This window comes from Mobula hypostoma, chromosome 2 (genome assembly GCF_963921235.1).
Source record: "Mobula hypostoma chromosome 2, sMobHyp1.1, whole genome shotgun sequence".
In the NCBI taxonomy this organism is placed as follows: domain Eukaryota; kingdom Metazoa; phylum Chordata; class Chondrichthyes; order Myliobatiformes; family Myliobatidae; genus Mobula; species Mobula hypostoma.
In genome coordinates this window covers 97807671-97830721 of record NC_086098.1, presented here as the reverse complement: position 1 = coordinate 97830721, position 23051 = coordinate 97807671, and the positions used below count along the sequence as shown (strand labels likewise).

The 23051-nt window shown below is 37.8% G+C and overlaps 1 protein-coding gene across 7 annotated transcripts in view; it reads right to left on the bottom strand.

The window, feature by feature from the left end:
* Positions 1-23051, bottom strand: part of hace1 (HECT domain and ankyrin repeat containing E3 ubiquitin protein ligase 1) — an 87884-nt gene that overhangs the window by 4980 nt on the left and 59853 nt on the right. For 6 of the 7 annotated variants that reach the window (XM_063040296.1, XM_063040294.1, XM_063040300.1 and 3 more), the window contains exons 20-23: positions 21609-21740; positions 10518-10616; positions 7795-7865; positions 660-773 (exon numbers count right to left, since the gene is read on the bottom strand). In XM_063040296.1, coding sequence (XP_062896366.1) covers positions 660-773; positions 7795-7865; positions 10518-10616; positions 21609-21740 — 416 coding nt within the window. The remainder of the gene's footprint in view (positions 1-659; positions 774-7794; positions 7866-10517; positions 10617-21608; positions 21741-23051) is intronic. The other variant, XM_063040299.1, reaches the window with a different exon arrangement.

Below are 23051 nucleotides of genomic sequence, written 5' to 3'. Positions count from 1 at the left end.
AAAGTACCCAAAATATCTTGGGGCATGATGTCAACTGTTAATCTAATGAAAGTCAATTCTAAAGGTGTTTTATGGTCTATTTGCATAAATATTAAACTTAAGTAAATCTCAGACATGTAATATTTTATGGTTTGTCAATTAGATTTAATTTACAAATAGAGAAATATAAAAGTAAATACCATTGTACATTTCATTGTGGTGGCAATTCTTTTTAATCACAGAAAATTACTGCCTACTATTCTAGCTACATGAGAGCCCATAAATACATTTATCTAACAGCTGTTAAAAGTGTGCAAAGAATACCTAATAAATGACAATACTGACAATTAGTCTTTAAGAAAATGGCTGTTGGATTGCGATGATTTTATTGGAGAAATTTCTGCCTTGACTTAACAAAATTTCAGAGTACTTTAAATGCTTCCAATACATTGTTTCATTTATTCTTCTGCTGGCATTTATCTTCCTGTCACAGCATTTAATAGTCTAAACAGACGATCATCTTGAAATCAATTCATTTTTATGAAACCAAGGACAAACCATAGTTTGAATGACATTTCTAAACAGATACAGATGGAATTAAGAGAAAGATTTATATTGACTTATAAATTTAATAAATCAAATGCTGCCTCCATTTTACAATGCTCATAGATTCTACATACCAGGTACTGGATGTTGGTAAGAGGTTGGAAGTGTACGGTACAGCAGCTATCGTGAACTTCTGCAATCCACTGCCACCCATAAGGTAAGCAAAGCCACCATGTGGGACCCTTGAGCTTAGAAAATGAAAAGTTTAAGAACGTAAATAAACACAATCTGTTCATTTCCATTAAAACACACTTGTATCAAAGTAAATAAAAATGTCACACTTTGTACAAAGCATGGTACTGTAATACACTTTTCTACATACTGCTAGCTTCAAATAATCAATCTGCAAAGGAAAGAAATACTAGAGCAGCATTTCTGCTATTTCCAACAGCACAACTCAGTGCAGCATAGCTCCTAACATAAGAGGGTATCAAGTTAATAAAACCAACCCTCCGCCAAACATCAAACACACATGTAGATGAGCCCAAAACCAAGAAATTGCAGAGTTGTGGACACAGCTCAGTCCAGCGCAAAGACCAGCCTCCCCTCCCTGAACTCCATCCACACTTCCTGCCACCTCAGAAAAGCAGCCAGCATAATCAAAGACCACCCCTGTGCCTCACCATTACTCCACCCCACCCCCACCCGATCATTCTCTCTTCTCCCTTCTATCAGATAGAAGATACAAAAGCTTGACAACTTTTAACCACTCCACTTTACGCCATCAGGCTACCTGGACGAAATAGAGGTGCTGTCCCTCCACCCTGAGGGCATCCTCATTGTGGCAAAAGAGGCCATGGACCAACATGTCAGAACGGGAATGGAGAGAGGAACTAAAATGGTTAGCCACTGGGAAATTCCACTTTTGGGGGATGGAGCAGAGGTGCTCATCAAAGCTTGATTTACATTGGTACTCACCAGTGTAGAAGAGGCTGCATCGGGAGCATCAGATCGGTAGCCTCGAACCTGATGGCATGAATAACGATTTCTCCTTCCGGTAATTTTATTTCTCCATTCCCACCTTCCCTATTCCCCACTCCAGCTTCTTAGCTCTTCTCCTCACCTGCCTATCACCTCTCCCTGGGTACCCTCCTCCTTCCTTTTCTCCCATGATCCACTTTCCTCTCATCAGATTCCTTCCTCTGCCGTCCCTTATCTTTCCCACCCACCTGGCTTCACCTATCAGCTTCTAGCTGTTCCTTCTTTCCTTCCCCCTTTTTATTCTGGCACCTTTCCCCTTCCTTTTCAGTCCGGAAGGTGGCTCGGCCCGTAACTTTGACTGTGTGTTAATTTCCATAGATGCTGCCTGACCTGTTGAATTCCTCCAGCATCTTGAGTATGTTGCTCTGGATTTCCAGCATCTGCAGAATCCTGTGTTCTCTGAGTATCATAAGCACGGTCTTTCTCCAAGCTCCCTCACCTTATACAAACATGCACATCCACACCAAGACTTCATGCTGTAGCTCATGATCACCAATTAGCAAAGGCTCAGACAATCCAGATATTCCAAATCACCAGCACATAGAGAACCAAAGGGCATTATTCAGAGTCATGTGATAAACAGGGACAAGAAAATGATCTGCGGTGTCCACCAGTTGAACTTGTGATCTGCAGTAAATGCCAACAGGTCAATGCCTCAATGGTTAATTCCCAAGAGCTCAACTGCTATGCAGATTTAGGATATCGATGTACTCACTCACAATTCATCTGCCATAATGGCTTCTCAGTAAACATGTTTAAGTAACGCCATTGACAACTATTCCAGACTGCTCCATCAAGCCAGCCCATCGAGGGCAATAGCTTCTGTGGTCAAACTGAAACAGTAGTCTTTTAGCAGCCACAGGAGAATCATGCCAGCACATTTTAACCAACTTAATTTTTTTTTTAGGAAACCACTGAACACACCATCGCCGATTAAGTGGACAGTGAGAACTTGCACTCACTCCTCAATTATACTTTCACTTCTACTTGGGTGCCATGGTAGCATAGCGGTTGGTGCGGTGCTGGGCGGGCAGCGTGGTGACAAGGGCCAGAAGGGCCTATTCGTGTTGCTCTCAATAAATAAGTTGTACGCAAGGAGAACAGCATGGCCTTCGTCACCCACAATTCTGAATTCTAAACAGAGAAATGCCATTTTCATATAGATTTGACTAGCAGTTATGGATATTGGCTATTTGGTAAACTGTGTATGTTTGAATTCCTTACTTACAAAATCAATCACCATTCACAATTACAGGTGTTATAAATTAATTGAAAGTACAAGTTAACAACTTGCTGATACTTTGAAGTTGGCAAAGTAATTGTCACTTCATTGGTGTGCATGTCCCTTGCATCCCTCTTGTCATATTCTTACCTTGTCTCAGTAAGCCTCAATGGCTCTGGTAAACTGCTGTGCAAAGGGAAGCTATGCTTCTCAAAGACCTTTCTTGCCTGGGCTGTCTGCACTCTATCTGTAATCTAACCTTATCTGGACATTAACCCTTGCCTTACTGCAACTTCCACAAAAAGACCTATTCAATGTGCATCCCTGGATACTCATCAACCACATCAATTGATCTGGTGTCACACAAAAACCAGACTGGGCAAGGATGGCAGATTTTTTTGCTTGAAAGATATTAGATAGGTTTTTACAACAATATAGTTCTTCTGCAGTCCTCATTACAAATGACCAGAACTTTCATTCCAGACAATTACTCAGATTTATGTTCGACAGCTAACATGCTGTGATCTGAATATTGGTCTCTGGATCACAAGTTTGGTACAAGCTCAATTTAATGTTAATTGACAAGTAATGCCATTTATTATTTGATTTTGCATTTCACATAGCATTACCCATATACTGGCACTGCTTAGAACAGATTCTTTCACTGCACAACAAAACTTGATGTAGCACATGCTAGAACTGATGCACATCCTGCAGTACTTTACTCAAGTATAGTTTTTAATGATATGCCTTTCATGCCAATGTGCTCAAGGAAATCCTAACTGCAACAAGGTAATGAAGGAGGATTTTCATATAAGAATCACGACGTCACTCAGCAGAGCAGTGAAATAATCTGACTGATGCCATTACTGCTTCTTCATTCTGACAATGATTGAATGTGACATCCAAAGTGAAGTTTACTTCTAGATCAGAAGTTTTCTCCATCAACTGATCCATCCTTGCATAATACCAACCTCCCACAGGAGTCCGAAATACAAGCATGATCTGATGTTGAAACTAAGCATCTGCTCTGCAATATCTGTTCCCAGATGCCTACATTCATGAATGGGATTGAACACAACACAAAAAGATGAAGGTGAGATCATAATTGTTGCTAATAGGGTGAAATATGATCCTACTACCACAGGGACATCAGGAAGTTATTCATGCGTAAAAATCAGTATGTGAGGCTCTGGAGATCAGCAAGAGAGAATATAAAGCTTCAGTTAGGCCACATTGGAATACTGTATTCAATGCTGGTCACTCCCATTACAGAAAGGATATGGAGACATTGGAAGGGGTGCAGGAAAGGATCATCAGAATGCTGCCTGGATTTGAGAGTATTAGCTACAAGGAGGAAATGGATAGATTCTCTGGAGCATCAGTGCCTGAGGGAGACTAGACAGAAGTTTATGAAATGAGAGGCATAGATAGGATAGGTAGTCAAGAGTCCTTTCCAAGGGTAAAAATGGCAAAGACTGGAGGCCATAACATTAAGATGAGCTGGGGTAAGCTTAAGGAGATAGGCAGGGCAAGTTCATTTTCTACAAGAGGAGTAGGTGCTTGGAATGCACTGCCAGGCATGGTGATGCAAGTAGACACAACAGTGACATTTTAACAAATGTGTAAATGAAGAGGATGAATCATAGACAGGAAAGCTGGGATTAGCTTCATTTGGCATCATAATCAGCACAAACATCATAGCCCAATGGCCCTGTTCCTCTGCTTTAATTTACAATGTTTTATCTAAGCTCTCCAAGCTTCGTGACAATGGGTGTAGAGAGTGTCACTTTGTTTGCAGTGGGATGGAGGTTTTGCAGGTTGCATGAACAAGCATTTATCTTTGATTAGACACTTGGTCAACGCCTGGCTCCTTGGCTTAGCAGAGCAAAGGATATCCCGTTGGTAACCTCCATCTATTAGGATAGCACTAACTGCTGTAGATCCCTGACAGAGCCAACCACCTCAGTATTAATGAGTCATGGGATTGCAATGAAGTATGGCATTCGATATCAAGAACTTCCTATGATCCATGCAACACACACAAAATGCTGGAGGAACTCAGCAGGCCAGGCAGCATCTATGGAAAAGAGTACAGTTGACATTTTGGGCCAAGACTCTTCAGGAGGACTGGAGAGAAAAAAAAAATGAGGAGTCAGAGCTAGAAGGTGGGGGGAGGCAAGGAAGAAACACAAAGTGATAGGTGAAACTGGGGGGAGGGGAAGTGAAGAGCTGGGAAGTTGATTGGTGAAAGAGGTACAGGGCTGGAGAAGGGGTAATCTAATAGGAGAGGGCAGAAGGCCATGGAAAAAATTAAAAGGGGAAGGAGCAGCGGAGGAAGGCAATGGGAAAGCAAGGAGATAAGGTGAGAGAGGAAAAAGGGGATGGGAAATAGAGAAGGGGAGGCCATTACTAGGAGTTCGTATGATATGTACGATTGAATTGAATTGACTTTATTACTTACATCCTTCATATCCATAAGTAAAAGTCATTATGTTACGTCTCTGTTCAAATATGCAATGTGTAATTATAATAATTTATAATAAATATTATGTACAACAGGACACTCAATATAACATAGAAATACAGTTGCATTAGCATGAATTAAGCAAGTCTGATGGCCTGAAAGAAGCTGTCCTGGAGCCTGTTGGTCCTGCCTTTTATGCTGCCTTACTGTTTCCCAGATGGTGGCAGCTGGAAGTTTGTGGTTGCGGTGACATGGGTCTCCAATGATCCTTCGGGCCCTTTTTACACATCTGTCTTTGTAAATGTCCTGAATAGTGGTAAGTTCACATCTACAGATGCACTGGGTGTCCACTTCCCTCTCTGCAGAGTCCTGCGACTGAGGGAAGTACAGTTCCCATACCAGGCAGTAATGCAGCCAGTCAGGATGCTCTCAATTGTGCTCCTATAGAAAGTTCTTAAAATTTGGGGGGGCCACACCAAACTTCTTCAACCATCTGAAGTGAAAGAGGTGCTGTTGTGCCTTTTTCACCACACAGCCGGTATGTAGACTATTTGAGATCCTCGGTGATGTTTAATCCAAGGAACTTAAAGCTGATGTCTTGAAGATTCATTCACAATGAACTCATCCTAAGAGTCTTTGCCTCGAACTTTAAAAAGTTCCCAAGCCTCTCTGAATACTCTACCATATCTACTAATTCATACAGCACGAAAAGTCATTTTAACCCAACTCGTCCATGCTGACCAAGGTGCCCTCCTGAGTAGTCCCATTTACCTATATTTGGTCCATATCCCTTGAAACCTTTTCGATCCATCAATCTGTGCAAATATCTGTTAAAGTTGTTATTGTACCACCCTCTACTATTTGCTCTGACAGCTCAATCCATACACCCACCACCCCCTGTATCAAACACCTGTTCCTCTGGTCCCCTTTAAATCCACCCCTTCACCTGCAACCTATGTCTTCTAGTTTCAAACAGCCCTACCCTGGGAAAGACTGACAATGCTCCAAACCTAGGCTCCTCATGATTTTATAAACCTCTGTCAGGTTACCCATCAGCCTCCATGACCCAGAGAAAATAGTCCCAGACTATCCAGCCTCTCAAGCCCCAGCAACATCCTCAACCTCACAAATTTTTTCTGCATCCTCTTTAGCTTAATCTTTTAATATGGCAACCAGAACAACACATAATGCTATAAGTGCGATCTCACTCGTGTCCTATACAGCCATCGATCCCAAAGCTTTTTGTAATGGAGTAATGCTAACGTTGTTACCATTGAGGCACTCACTGAATAAGTAGCTCAACTGATGACTGCTGCAAAAAGCAGAGTGTTTGTTTTAGCATATTGGATATTAGGTTATTTGAATAATTCTGCAGTCAGTACTGACACTATCCTGTCAGATCTCCTGATGTCAGCAGAAAGTCTTTTGAAATCAGAAATAAAACACAAACTAGAACTCTATGATCGATCTACTGAGACTAAGCATAATAGCTGTCATATGCAGCTTTGAGCGACAATTTATGTTAATCTGGATGAAAACAAGCAATGCAATTATGACAAAGCGCATTCAGAAAATGTCAGTAATGCTCCTATAGATTTGTGATCAATTGCACACCATGCAAATTCAGAACAAAGAAAATTAAATTAATGGAAGTTACTTCAGGTTAAAATCAACTTTGGTTTGCATTAGCCTGAAAAACTGCTACTCAGTCCAGTATCTGGCCAGTTTTGTTTACATTTTTAATGCCAGTTTTCCCCGTCAAGATCCACTAAGTACATTCAGTGGCCACTTAGGTATCTCCTGCACACCACTGTTGCAACACATGGTTATGAGTTACTGTCGCCTCCTTGTCAGCTTGAACGAGTCTGGCCATTCAGGAACAATGGTGCCCGTTGAAATGCCACTCAGTGTTTTGTTTTTCACACCATTCTCTGTAAACTCTAAAGAATGCTGTGCATGAAACTCCCACGAGTTCATCAGTTTGAGATATTCAAACATCTCATCCAACACCAACAATCATTGCATGGTGAAAGTCATTTAGATCAGATCTTCCCTCATTCTGATGTTCGGTCTGAAACACAACTGAGCCTCCTGACTATGTCTGCATGCTTTAATGAGTTGCTGCCACGTGACTGGTTGATTAGATATTTTCATTAATAAGGATAGGTGAACCTAATAAAATGGCCACTGAGTGTATGTTACAAATTGTGATCACAATTGGATTGTTTCATACTCCAATTGACCAAAATCAATTTTAAAAATATTTACCAAAATAGATTTAAATGTTCATAAATACTATTGGAAATCTTCACGATGACAACCCCGAACTATTTCAAAAGCTGAAACAAATGCCATTTCATTTGACTTTAGTGCATTAGTTTTTTTTTTCCTCAGCCACTTGCCGTCTCTTCCTTCACCCAAGCATTCCAATAATTAGAAAGTCAATTAGCAAAGTCAGATATATTTGCAGATCTGAACGGGTGCCTGAAATTATGTAGTCACATGGCTTTATGAATCAATTTTAATCAGTTTGCCTTACCTGCCTGTAACAAACTGTAATAGTAATACACATTCTTCTTGAGTAAACTCTTTGACAACTTCCCAGAACCACTAGAAAAAAAGATTTGAGTTGACATTACACAGGAGATTCTGCAGCTGTTGGAAATTTTGAGCAACAAACACAGATGACTGCTTTGAGATAACATTAAGTGATATTTTTAATGGGTGGAAAAGGTACCCGTGTGAACTTTACACAACAGACAACTTTTCTATAAGGGGAATAAACTGTTCTCTGGCTTTTAACCAAGTACAGCATCAATTTTAAGCAACGTTTTGATGACAAACCCTGCCATTTTCACCAGGGATGATGCCTGATGGAATGGCAGAGCTTGTCATTAAAACGTTGATTAAAATCAATACCTGTACTCAGCTGGATGCCCGAGAAGAGTTCATTTGTCATATATGCTGGGAAAGCACTAGGTCCTTTTTCTATAAGGGCTTTTTAAAATATTGATAAATTATATTGTACTAGCCCTAGAATGACCAGAGTTCATTTCCCATGCCTTCTGAATATGGTAGTTAGCTCAGTTCACTGAAATCTTGAGATTGCCATAGTTTTTGATGCAACTAAGTGCCTTAAGGCTAAACTGCTCCATAAGGTAGGAAGGTAGTAAGAGTGAACTATAGTGGAACTGGAGTCCCATCTGGCACAGGTAAAGATAAAAGTTTCTTACGTAAATAATGTATGGCTACAATTGAAATACTTCATTGCCTTTTATCATCTTAGTTTCAGATTTTTGAAAGTAAAAAAATTAAATTCAAATTCTCTAGATGCCATGTGATGTATGAATTTGTGAATTAGTATTGTTGATCTCTGGATCACTCTACATTATGATAGACTATATCTGATGTAATGCGAAAGGCAGAATATACCTGCTGAAAATCTGAAAGTTTATTTCAATAATGCAAACACTCACTATGAATTCTTAATAGACTATAAACATGGCCTTACAAAAAAAGTTTTATAAATACAAAGCACTAAATAGCAGTTAAATGCCAATTTAACTTCGGAATTCATGGTCATGGCAACATTAATGCTGACTTTTTCTTTTTCCACAATGGCTATTTTACTTGCTGGGTGTTTGCACCATTCTTTCATTACAGATATCCAGCAACTACATCCAATGCCCTGTTTTACTGTTCCTGAATCATGTTTCTGCTCCTGCCTTCCTTCATTTACATCTCTTCCAGACAGGTAATCTGTACTGACAAGACTTCACATCCTCTGTCACCCAGCATCATCACCATTTTGTATTCACCAACATCATCACGAAATACTTCTTGTTCCACTTCTCTCCAACACAAGACATTTTTAACTAGTTCTGATGAAAGGTCACAAACCTGATACATTAACTTTTTCTTCTCTCTACCTTACCTGCTGTGTATTTCCAGTATTTTCTGGTTTTTCTATTTCATCAGTCCAAAAGTCAAAGATAAATGGAAAGGAAATATTTTGTACATCTTCAGCCCAAAATGGTCCATGCCAACCAAGATGCCCCACACAAACTCATCCCATTTGCTAGCAATTAGCCCATTTCCTTCTAAACCTTTCCTATCCATGTACCTGTCCAACAGTCTTCCAAAATACACTACACGCATTTTCAATTACATTTTAACTTAATTATGGTAATATTTTTGTAATATTAGGTGCTATGTGTGATATATGTTTTGTGGGTGCACCGTGGTCCAGAGGAATGTTGTTTTCTTGCATTCAGATTATAATACACCTGAAAAGTTATGTAAATGCCTCAATAACTTCCCCCGGCACTAATTCCACAGTGATACCAGACTTTCTGTAAAATTAAAAATTGAGTCCATCTTATAATTTTTTCCTCTCAACTTAAACCCTCATTTCTTGATTCCTAACCCTATCTATGCCCCTAATGGCTTGAAACAGCTTTGTAAAAATCACTGTCCCTTACAGTCTACAAAATAAAGTCTAAACCTATCCAACCTCTCCCTATGTCTTAACACTCAAGTACTGGCAACATCCTTCTAAATTTTTACCACATTTTTTTTGACACTCTTACTATTTTAATAACATCCTTCCCACAGCAGGCTGACAAAACTCAACACAATACTCCAAGTGTGACCTCCCAACTTCTATACTCAATGTCCGCACCTACGCAGGCCAGTGGGCCAACAGCCTTCTTCACTACCATGACTACACGTGATTCTACTTAAGTGAACCACTATACCACCTACTTCAGTTTAATTTTCAATTTACTAACCATTAAGTTACAGTTAATTTACTTGACATAACCATATCTACATTGCTCAACAGTAACACATATCCAAATACTTTACTATAATCCTGAATACATAACTCATTGAAGGGAGTAACATTTTCCCCCACTGATGTTAACTAGAGTTAGTGCATTGTATTTACTGCGTTATCTTCCACGTATGGCAAATATTTATACTTTAATACTGCACAACTATGTAACAATGCAATCCACATTCAAGAAACTTAAGCGACAGCACAAAGAGTGAAGTGCAAATTAAAAATGTTTTGCAAGTTTCTACAATTTAGATTTTTTTTTCCTCGTATGGAGACTTCCTTCTATCTTCAAGTTTGTTTTTTTTAAACATCTTTTAGGGATACATTCCTGTACTATATGCTGATAACAGAGCTTAAATATAGCCTTCTTGAAGAAAAGGTACGCAGCTAATGAATTTTATCTTGCAAACTGTACTCAGTACCTTTATCACTGGTTCTTCTTTATCATAGCCACTGGTGTATTCTGTATTGTGTTGCCAGTCAGTCACGTCAATCTCCGGCATCCCTGACAACAGCAATTCCTTAAGAGAACAATTTGTCATTGTTATCCATGCAGCCAAGAAATAAAATTCAGACCAGAAATAAAATGCAAATCAGAAATTAAATGTAAACATTTGCATTGTGCCAATTCCATGTTATCCTTTCATCAAAGCTGTTCAATTACTTTCCTCAATATTATTATATCTCACCTTGAAAGGTTAATGAAAAAATTGTTTAATATAACTTCAAGTCTATCAGACATCACTTCAGGAACATATTATTTAAAAAAGTTAGCCTTGCACAGTTGAAAACGATCTTCATAAGTTTTTTATTCAAGTAACTTTCCTTTTTAAATCTTTTTATTGAATAAGTATACAAAAAGGTAAGCCATATAGGCACTAATACACTGTTAGAATATAATAAAATTACAGGAGATATTAATACAAAAAAAATGATACAAACAATGTAATTTAAACATAACGTACCAACGTAACATAATAGTATACTAATTTATATATATATATATCAATAGAGAAAAGGGAAAAAAACCCCAAAAAAAACCACCGTGCAACTAACTAAATGCAAAGCAAAGCAATGGGCTAACCTGAAACCAGAGTTAAAAAACTTAAAATCACGTCCTCAATCCCGACCTCCATTAAAAACAGTAAAAAAAAATAAGAAGGGTATATATTACATTAAATGAAAATATTGAATAAAAGATCTCCAGGTCTGTTCAAATTTAAATGAGGAATCATAAAGATTGCTTCTAATTTTCTCCAAATTCAAGCATAATATCGTCTGAGAAAACCAAAAAAAGGTAGTTGGAGCATTAGGCTCTTTCCAATGTTGTAAGATACATCTTTTCGCCATTAAAGTAAGAAATGCAATCATTCTACGGGCTGAAGGAGAAAGATTACTGGAAATTTTAGGTAGTCCAAAGATAGCAGTAATAGGGTGAGGAGAGATATCTATATTCAATACCTTAGAGATAATATTAAAAATGTCTCTCCAAAAAGTTTCCAGAGTAGGACAAGACCAAAACATATGAGTTAAAGAGGCTATCTGCCCCGGACATCTGTCACAAAAAGGATTAATTGAGAATAAAAGCAAGCTAATTTATCTTTGGACATATGTGCTCTATGAACAACTTTAAATTGAATTAGGGAATGTTTAGCACAGATAGAGGAAGTATTGACTAATTGTAAAATCTGCCCCCAGTCATCCACGGAAATGATAGACCCCAATTCCTGTTCCCAATCTACCCTAATCTTATCAAATGGAGCTTTCCTAAGTTTCATAATAATATTATAAATCATAGCCGATGCACCTTTCTGACATGGATTAAGGTTAATTATAGTATCTAAAATGTATGTAGGAGGAAGCATTGGAAAGGAAGAAAGTATAGTACTTAGGAAATTTCTAACTTGTAGATATCTAAAAAAATGTATTCTTAATAAATTATATTTATTAGATAATTGTTCAAAAGACATAAGGGAACCATCTAAAAATAAATCCAAAAACAGTGAAATACCCTTAAGTCTTCCAAATTTGAAAAGCACGATCCATAAAAGAGGGAGGAAAAAATATGTTACCTAAAATAGGAATCGCTAGCCCAAATTGGTTAAGATCAAAATATTTTCTGAATTGAAACCAAATACGTAAGGTATATTTAACTATCGGGTTAGATACCTGTTTAAGGCGTTTCAAATCAAAAGAAAGAGAGGAACCTAAAATAGAGCCAAGTGTATAACCCTGAACAGATTGTAATTCCAATGCTACCCATTTAGGAATGGATAGTATATCCTGGTCAAGAAACCAAAATTTCATATGTCAAATATTAATTGCCCAAAAATAAAATCTAAAGTTAGGTAATGCTAAACCTCCATCTCTCTTAGCTTTCTGTAAATGTATTTTACCCAGTCTCGGGTTTTTATTTTGCCAAATAAATGAAGAAATTTTGGAGTCAACTTTATCAAAAAAAGATTTTGGAACAAAAATTGGTAATGCCTGAAATATATATAAAAATTTTGGCAAAAAAAATATCTTAACTGCATTAATATGACCAATCAAAGTTAAATATAAAGGAAACCATTTAGATGAAAGTTGAATAATATAGTCAATTAAGGATAAAAAGTTCATCTTAAATAAATCTTTGTATTTACAAGTAATTTTAATCCCAAGATATGAAAAATAATTATTAATCAATTTAAATGGAAAGTTATGATATAAGGGAAGTTGTTTATTAATCAGGAAAAGTTCACTCTTACTAAGATTTAATTTATAACCTGAGAAAAGACCAAATTGTGCTAATAGCTCTAAAACAGCAAGGATGGATTTTTGGGGATTAGAAATATATAAAAGTAAGTCATCAGCATAGAGTGATATTTTATGGGACTTTAAGCCCCGAGTTATCCCAGTAATATTTGGAGGTTCTCGAATGGCAATTGCAAGAGGTTCTAATGCAATATCAAATAATAAAGGACTAAGAGGACAACCTTGTCGAGTACCTCGAAAAAGAGGGAAAAAAGGTGAGCTTAGAGAGTTAGTACAGACCGAGGCCACAGGAGAATGATATAACAGTTTAATCCAGGATATAAATTTCAAGCTAAAATTAAACATTTCAAGCACCTTAAATAAGTAAGGCCATTCTACTCTATCAAAAGCCTTCTCAGCATCTAAAGGGATAACACACTCAGGAACATTTTGTGAGGGTGTATAAACAATATTTAACAGTGTGCGAATATTATAAAAAGAGTAACGACCTTTAATAAAACCCGTTTGGTCTTCCGAAATAATAAAAGGAAGTACTTTTTCTAATCTATTTGCTAATAACTTAGAAAAAACTTTAGAATCAACATTTAATAAAGATATTGGTCTATAAGATGCACATTGAGCAGGATCTTTATCCTTCTTTAATATTAGAGAGATTGACGCTCTATTGAAAGATTCAAGAAGTTTACCAAGTTTTAATGAAGCCTCAAAAACCCTACAGAACCAAAGGATTAATGAAGGTGCGAAACATTTATAAAATTCTACAGTAAACCCATCAGGGCCAGGAGCTTTCCCCAAATTCATAGAGGAAATAACATTTTTAATCTCATCCGTGGTAATGGGAGTATCTAACATAGAAGACATATCCTGTGAAATCTCAGGGAAGTCTAGGTTATCTAAAAAAATCATTCATATATTTAGAATCTCGAGGAGACTCTGATTGATATAAGGAAGAATAAAAATCACAGAAGGTTTGATTAATCCCCGCATGATCAAGTATCAGTCGGTCATTTTGGTTATAAATCTGATTAATTTGAGATTTAGCATAATTAGACTTCAGTTGATTAGCCAACAGTTTGCCAATTTTGTCACTGTGTACATAAAATTCACTTCTTGTTTTCTTTAATTGGTTTACAATCGAGGACGAAAGTAATAAACTGTGTTCCATTTGAAGTTCAGTTCTTTGTTTATATAACTCCTCAGAGGGAGCTATAACATATTTCTTATCAATTTCCTTAATCTTGTCCACAATTACCAACTCCTGCTGCTTCAGCTTCTTCCTCAAAGCAGCAGAATACGAGATAATCTGACCACGAATATAAGCTTAAAGAATGTTCACAGAAATATCCTCTGTATAGTTAATTGTAAAAAAAAGATCAATCTGTTCATTCATAAAGTTAACAAAGTCCGAGTCCTGAAGCAACAGCGAATTAAAACGCCATTGTCTATTATTTTGTGTATTAGCCTGAATTTTAATAGAAAGCTTAAGTGGAGCATGATCCGAAATGGTTATAGAGTCATAATCACATTCAATCACTGAAGAAATAAGACGAGAGTCAATAAAGAAATAATCAATTCTTGAATAGGAATGGTGAACATGTGAAAAAAAAGAAAAATCTTTTTCCTGAGGATGCAAAAAACGCCAAATGTCCGTCGACCCAGAATCAGAGAGGAATGAATTAATCAAAATTGCAGATTTATTAGGTAAGGTCCGTAGAGGAGCCGAACGGTCCAAAGCTGGAGATAAACAGGTATTAAGATCTCCACCCCAGATCAATGAAAACTCATTCAAATTTGGGAACTGATTGAATAATGATTTATAAAATTCCGGACAGTCCATATTAGGAGCATAAACATTAACCAAAACTACCTTTTTATTAAATAGTAGACCACTAACCAATAGAAATCTACCATTCAGATCAGAAATAGTATCATGTTGTATAAAGGTAACTGAGGAGTCTATAAAAATAGAGACGCCTCGAATCTTAGCATTGGAGTTCGAATGAAACTGTTGTCCCTTCCAGAATTTAAAAAAACGTAGTCTGTCCCCCCTCCGCACATGGGTCTCTTGTAAAAATAAAATTTGTGCTTTAAGTCTCCGGAACACTTCAAAAACTTTTTTCCTTTGAATAGGATGATTAAGACCATTAGTATTCCAGGAGACAAAATTAATAATAGACTCCATAAACCCTAAAGTCAACCCGCAACAAGGAGGATTGACGATAGGCTCGACCCATGAACCCGGAAAGGGAACAGAACAAATAAGAGATACCGGGAAGAAGAACGCAACCAATACTTCAATAATGTACATCGCCCAAGAAGAAAGAAACTAAAACGTGAAGTCCCTCCCACCACCCCCCACCCCATGACCCCAAGGCTAAATCTAACGCAGACCAGCCCGAAAGAAGCAAGCACTAAAACTACCCCCATGACTTCCGGTATACGCTCCCTAAAAAAAAGTGTAAATATAAAAAAGATCAGCTAATTATAAAACAGTAAAAGAATAAAAAAAAGGTAACTCAATTAAAACAAACACTTAATATAACAGAGTAAAAGCCAGAAAATATAAAAAAACTGCAACAAACCCCAGACCCTATGAGTAAACAAATCAAAGAAAAATGAGATTATTAACATAAACTAGTTATGAAAACCTACAAAACAAAGTAGATTTAAAAACTACAAAATTTAAGGCCACAAAGGAAATACGTAAAATGACAGTGAGGAAATAACCACCCAGAATCCCCTGGGAAAAAGAAAGAAATGACGCAGATAGAAAGTTTAGCAACCATATTAAATAATCAAAAATAAACTTTTCTGCCCATATAAGGCAAAAAAAAAATTAAGACTGACAAATTCACAACCTCCGATCAACGGAGATAGTTAAAAATTACGATTAAGATGTTGAAGGTGAAAATTGATCCAGATAGCTCTGGGCATCCGATGGAGATTCAAAAAAATGGAGGGCTCCATCCAACGTACGAATCCTTAGACGTGCAGGGTAAAGCAGCGCTGGTTTTAAATCCATCTTGTAGAGTTCCGACATCACAGATCTGTAACGAACCCGTTGATCCCGAATTGGTTTACTGAAATCCTCCACGAATCGGAACTTAAGATCCAAAAAATCAATGTAACCTTTAGATCGAACGAAACAGTTTCTCCTTGTCTTGAAAGTAATGAAAACGTAAGATGACATGTCGAGGTTTATCTGACCTAAGCAAGTATGATGGAACTCTGTGAACACGATCCAATAACAGTGGTTGGTCAGGAAATACAGTAGGAAATGCATCTTTTAAAAGTTGAGAAAAATACTTCATAGGGTTATCAGATTCAACAGCTTCACGCACCCCAATCATTCGAAGATTCTGCCGTCGCATTCTGGATTCTAAGTCAGAGTTTTTAAAGGTCAGAAAGTCAAGTTTCTTCTTCATTACATTAATTGTTTCTTTGATTTTCTCCACCTTGAGCTCACTTTGTTGCGTGGATTTTTGAAGATCAGATATAGCCGACTGATGTTCCGTAGTAGATATTTGTATCTTCTCGATTGAATCGGCAATTTTCTGGAAATTAATTGAAATTTCCTCACGAATCAGCTCCGTAATAGAGGTTGAAATTTCCCTTTGAATTAGCTCCGATATAGCTTTCAAAGTCAGCGGTGGTTCAGTTGGAGGGAAATCGGTACCTTTCGGTCTACCCGGAGGTTTGCCGTCCTTCCCATTTTTTCCATTCTTAGACATAGCAGACCTAAAACGCATCCGATTATCAAAGAGCCCAATTTATTTCAAAATATTGTAAAAGTCGCTACCTTAATGGTTAATTAAAATAAAGCTGATCATAAGAAGAAAAACTCAGAGGTAATGGAGCGAGTCAAGAACACGACTTCACTCCATGACCGCTACCAGAAGTTCCTCTTATTCAAGTAACTGAGGTAGACACTGATACTTTCAAAGTCTGACATGTCCTCTCATAGTAATGAGGTCATTTCTTTAAATTTTTATTATTTCAAAAGGGAAAGAAATAGTCCCAACTATCTAATATAACGATTCACCAATTGATTTTCATGAAGTCCAAAAAAATTAAACAAACTCGGATTTAAAAGTATTTTTATGCTATCTGTATTTACAGCTTCACTGTACGTAAATACTAACCATACTACTAACAGTAACCGATTAGCTGTGGAGGCAAAAGAGACTGCAGATGCTGGAATCTGGAGTAACAACCAGCATCTGTGGGAGGAAAGAAATTGACAATGTTTCAGGTCAAAACCCTGCACCTGCTGTGGAAAGACCTATCAACCCCTGCACTTAAAATTATTGTATACATTTGGCAAAATTCTTTAGAAAAAAAATTAGAGGACAAAGACATTCTTTTTTTATTCAGCTGAAATACTGGTCAAGGTTTAGACATGGCAGCATGTGTGGGACTGTCAAGAGCATGATTTTAAAAAGGAGGACAAAAATGGAAGCAGTGGTCTAGAAAGCAGCCATTTGCCAAGGGGACTTTGAAGTCAGAGCGTCAGGCTTCAGCAAGAACAGTTAATAGTGATCAGGTTTTTTTTGTTTTTCTCTCGGTAGGAACTGGTGTTAGAGGATTATGGAAGCAAGGGCAGCGATATGCTCCTCCTGCAAGATGTAGGAGATCATTTCCAAAATACCTGCAGGAAGTATGTCTGCCACAGAACAAATGAAGCTCTAGTAAAATTTACTATGGAGCAACTGAGACATGGAAAATGTCATAGTATATGTAGTGTGGCATTCACAGAAAGGAGATAGGTAACCTCTGCTTCAAACAACAGACAAAGGGATGGCCTCTGAGAGGAAAAGCAGAAGCGGTAACTAAGTTTATGATGCTACCATTGACTGTTCCACCATTAGGCGAGGACAAAGTCTAACAACAGCATTGGAAGGAAATAAGTTAGTCCACGAGCAAGACCCCAGAGTATACATTAGTTCCTTGTTGCCACAGTCAGGAGTGTCTTGGAGTGGACTTGGAATGTCTTGAGATAGGTGGGACTTGCACAAGGTCAAATCTAAACTGGAGGGGGACCAATATCCTTGAAAAGCAGTTTGTTTATGCTGCTCAAAAGTGTTTAAACTAATTTGGCAGAGACACGAGTTCAGCAGCAGTGTGGTTGGCAGGAAGATTGACTCAAATGTCAAGGATAAAGTAAGCCCAGTAGGCAAAGTAGACAGGCATGATAGATGACGTTGGTGAGCAGGAGAAGATGGTGTGTGGTAGGCTCAACTGCGTTTACTTTAATGGAAGGAGACAAGTCAGATAAGCTTAAAGCATGGATCAGTACATGGAACTATGACTTCACTGCATGAGAAAAGGGCAGGACTGGCAACATTGTTCTGAAGTATAGAAGTTTCAAGTTTCAAAGCAGGATGCAATAAGGAAATATATAGAGAGAAATCATCCAAAGACACTAGAGGGCAATCACTTTGTGAGGGTAATACTATGGTCAGTGGGAATCAGAAAGAAAAAACAGTTATTTAAACAAATTGCAGCTAGATGTAAAAACAATAGAGTATAATAGTGGAAGATTATAGTGTTGCCAATCTTGACTGAGATTACATAACATGGGACAGAATTTGTCAAATCTATCAAAGCCGAATTTGGAGGCAACATGTAGATAGCTTTTAAGAAACCAGGCTGTTCTTAACTTTGTCTTAGGAAATGAAATGAGGTACATGGTGAAAGTTTCAATTGGGGAATATTTCGGGAATAGTGACTATAATTCTGTTCATTTTATGGCAGTTACAGAAAGGTGAAGGTTAGTCCTTAAGACAAATCGTGGCAAGGCTGATTTGAATGGAGGAAGAGAGGACCTAGTGAAAAGGAGCAAACAGTTGTGAGTAAAGCATCTGATAAGCGGCGATTTTTGGAAGTCAGTTAGCAAGAGTTAAGGTAGTATGTTTAGGTAAGGGTAAAAGGAAAAGATGGCAAGATTATAGCATTTTGAATGTCAAGTTATTGATTGTTTGATCAAAAAAAGTGAAGCACATGACAAGTACTAACAAATACAGTTGAGTCCCCTGGGGACTATAAGGGTGTAAAAGAGTGTTGAAATTGAGAGGGCAAAGAGAGGCCAAGAAATATCCTTGGCAGGCAAGACTGAGGCAAATCCCAATTCATTCTATATTACAGGTACCAGGATATCGTGAAAAAGAGTGGTTGCCTTGGGGATCAAAGGGATAATGAATTTTTAAAGCCGGGGATGTAGGCATAGTCTTTAATGAATACTTATCATCAGTACTTACAAAGGACGCAAACAGTAGAGAGTAGAGGGATACATTGAAGGTCTGAAGTATGTCAATACAAGATGTGTTAGATGTCTTACAAGATACAAGGTAGATAACTCCCCAGATTCATATGCGATACATCCCAAAATGTAATAAGAAACAAGGGAGCTAGACCCCTGATGGAGCATTTTACATTTTGATTAGGCACAAACAAGGTACCAGATTGGAGGATAGTTAATGATGTTCCTTCCTTTAAGAGTAGCAGAGATAAGCTAGGTAACCGAACACCTTCACCTTGTCCGCTGCAAAAAGCAAGATCGCCTGGTGTGTACCCATTTCATTGAACTTCCCATTCCCATTCTGATATTTCTGTTCATGGACTCCTGTACAGCCATAATGAGACCACTCTCAGGTCGGAGGAGCAAAATCTCATTCTGTCTGGGTAGTCTCCAAGCTGATGGCATGAACATCGATTTCTCTAGCTTCTGGTAATTTCTCCCCCCCACCCCCAACACCTTCTTTCTTTTTCCATTCCCCATTCTGGTTCCCCTCTCACCCCTTGTCCTCTCCTCACCTGCCCATTTTCTCTCTCTGGTTTCTTCTCCTTCCCTTTCTTCCATGTTTCACTGTCCTTTCTTATCAGATTCCTTCTTTAATCTTTTATATCCCAGTTTCTTACTGTTCTCCCACCCACCCACCTTACCTTCGTATTCTGGCTTCCTTTTTAGTCCCGATGAAGGGTCTTGATCTGAAACATTGACTGTTTATTCTCCTCCACAGATGCTGCCTGATTTGCTGAGTTCCTCCAGCACTGGTGTGTGTGTGTTGCTCAAGATTTCCAGCATTTCCAGAATCTCTTATATTTATAAACTCAGGCCAGTAAACCTTCCATCCACGGTAGAGAAATTACTGGAGACAATTCTGAGGGATAGGAATTCATTTGGAAAGGCAAGGACTGATTAGGAATAATCAACATAGCTTGTGCAGGGTGTAGTTCTATCTCACTAATTTAATTGAATATTGTGATGGATGATGACGGTAGATATTGTCTACATGAATCCAAGGCATGGTAGGCTGGTTCTAAAGGATAAAGCAGCTAGGATCCAATGGAAACTAGCTAATTGGATCCACGATGCCTTGGTGATAGGGAAACCATTGGCTTCCTACCTGATGGTTTGGTGACTAATAGTGTCCTCCATGAATCAAAGCTAGGCCTTTACTGATGTGACATACATTAGCAATCTGAATGCAAATGTAGGAAATACGATTAGTAAGTTTGCAGAAAACAAACCCGATGGCATGTAAATAGCGAGGAAAGTTACTTAAAGTATCTGACGGGACATCTGGCAAGCATTGTGATTGGAATTTAATCCTGATAAGTATAAAGTGATGTATTTTGGCAAATCAAAAGGGGAGAACGTGTACAGCAAATGTTAGAGCACCAAGGAATGTTGATGAACAGAGAAACTAGAGGTGCAAATCCATGGTCCCCTAAAATTGGAAACATAGGTCAACAGGGTGGTGTAGAGATCAGGACAATAAATATGCAACGCAAGTCCTTATAATGCAACTTTACAAGCCACTTGTTAGGCCACACATGGAATACTATTTGCATTTCTAGCTGCCACAATACAAGGAGGATGTGATTGCACTGGAGAGAATGCAGAGGAGGTTCACTAGAATGTAGTCTGGATTGTTTGACTTGGTAGAGGATAGGATTACTTTCCATGGAGCAAAGGAAGATGAAGGGTGGCAGAAGTATATAAAAATACAGTAGTTAAGGTTAATAGTAAAAATCTTCTGCCCATGGAGTACCAAAAACAGAAGCACATAGGTTCAAGGTAAGGGGAAGGAGTTTTATAAGGAAACTTTGTTTTTATTTTCACAGCAGTTGATACCTAGAATCTGCTGCGCTGCCAGTGGTGGTCGAATCAGATAAAAGCTGACACATAGAAACTGCAGTCCTAATGTGGACAAGTAGGATTAGTGAAAATGGGTTAAGCAGGCATGAAAGTGGTAGGCTGAAGAGACCACATCTAATTCTGCAACCTAACAAATTAGCTTGATTGCACTTTTAATCTGTTCAACGTTTATGCATACTCCTCTAAATCCTTTCACCTTTATTAGCAAGTTGGAAATTCAGCATAGTATATGAAGGTATTCTAATTTTTTTTGATTCACGATTTTCACAATAAGACATCATCTACTGGGGTATGCATCTTTGATTTGCAAAGGTAGATTTGGCTGTAATGAATAGCACGTCATTCTCTGTCCATACAAATACATTTCACTCAGACTTGACAATTTATCGAATTTTGCTGAACTTTTCCCAAGAATGCACTCTTCTAAAAGTACAGACAGAAATGACTGTACTGTGGAAATAATTCGGGGGGGGGGGGACATGATCATTTCAAGTACTCCTTGCTCTCATTATTTTTTCTTCTTCTTGTTCCACTCCTTAATCACTTATATTAATTTTAACAATGGTTTAGTAAATTGCAAAATACAATGTGCACTTACCAGCTCATATTCATCAAAAAGCTGAACGAGGGATGCTGGGATGAACAGGTGAAAGCCTTGCAAAAATGCATTTATCTGAGGCTGAATAGCACGAGTCATTCTTAATTCAGTAACCAGCTGGACGTACTCAGCCTACAAAGAAAGGGTAGCTATTTAATGGTCTGCAAATTGGAAGTCCATTAGCTGAAATAATGCACAAAGGTCAACAAAAATAGCACTTCTATGTATTTGATCCTTTCAATTATCTTTTAATCATTACAACAAGCTAGTCCTGTTGCGTTATTAATGAATCAATAGTGCAATATAAAATGTTGGTATTAATAACTTTAAAAGGGATTCAACAGCAGTACTGAAACTTCCTGAACTTATAGATTGTGGAGATTGGGGAGGCAAAATACATTTGACATTCAATCAAGCAACAAAACAGAGTTGTGAAAGTTTGCTTTATCTAGCATCCTGTACAACCGTAAGCATTCAAAAGTAGAGGTAAATTAATTGGGAACATATGCCTCGTATTCAAACTCTTCATAAATGTATACAATCACCAAGAATTTGAGAAACAACCTACTGAAAAACTGCCCTGTTTTTTGCTTTTTTACAAAATTATAATGATTAAAACATTATTGGCATTTTGGCACATATTTCAATTAGACTGAAAAAGTAATCAGACAAGAAGACCACTGAATCCATTGAAGTTTCTGATGACAAATGATTCTTTAAGGAAAGAACAATTTCCTGGAGCAAATATCACTGCTCAAATAAAACTGCAAAACTAAAAACATTAAGAGTCAAATTCAAAAGACCTGAATAGCTTTTAAGTCACAAAGTTTTTAAGACTTTTTCCAATAATAAAATACATCCACCAGTTTTTCTGTTTGCTCATTCACTTTGCAACTTAATGCCTCTACAAACACAACTCATGATGGTGGAAAACAAGAATACGTGATTTTTCTGTCCCGTCATCCAAATGCCACAGAGTAAAGGAAAAGATATCAAACTATCAAAACATTAACAAGTGTGTAAGTTCCAAGAAAGCATGGGTTAAAGACAACCATATGACATAGGAGAAGAAATAGGCTGATTTATGATCCCTCTCAATCCTATTCTCCTGCCTTCTCACCGTACATTTTCAGCCCTAATCCAGAGCCTGTCAACCTCCACTTTGAATATACTCAATGACTTGGCCCCCACGGCTGTTTGTGACAATGAATTCCACAGGTTAACCACCCTCTGGCTAAAGAAATTGCGTCTCATCTCTGTTCTAAATAGATGTCCCTCTACCATGAATCTCTGTCCTCTAATCCTAGACTCACTCCATATAGGAAACATCCAAAATATAAACGTTCAATATTCCGTAAGTTTCAATGGGATCTTCTAAACATAAGAACAGACCCAGAGCCATCAAATGCTCCTCATACTTTAACTCTTTCATTCCCAGAATCA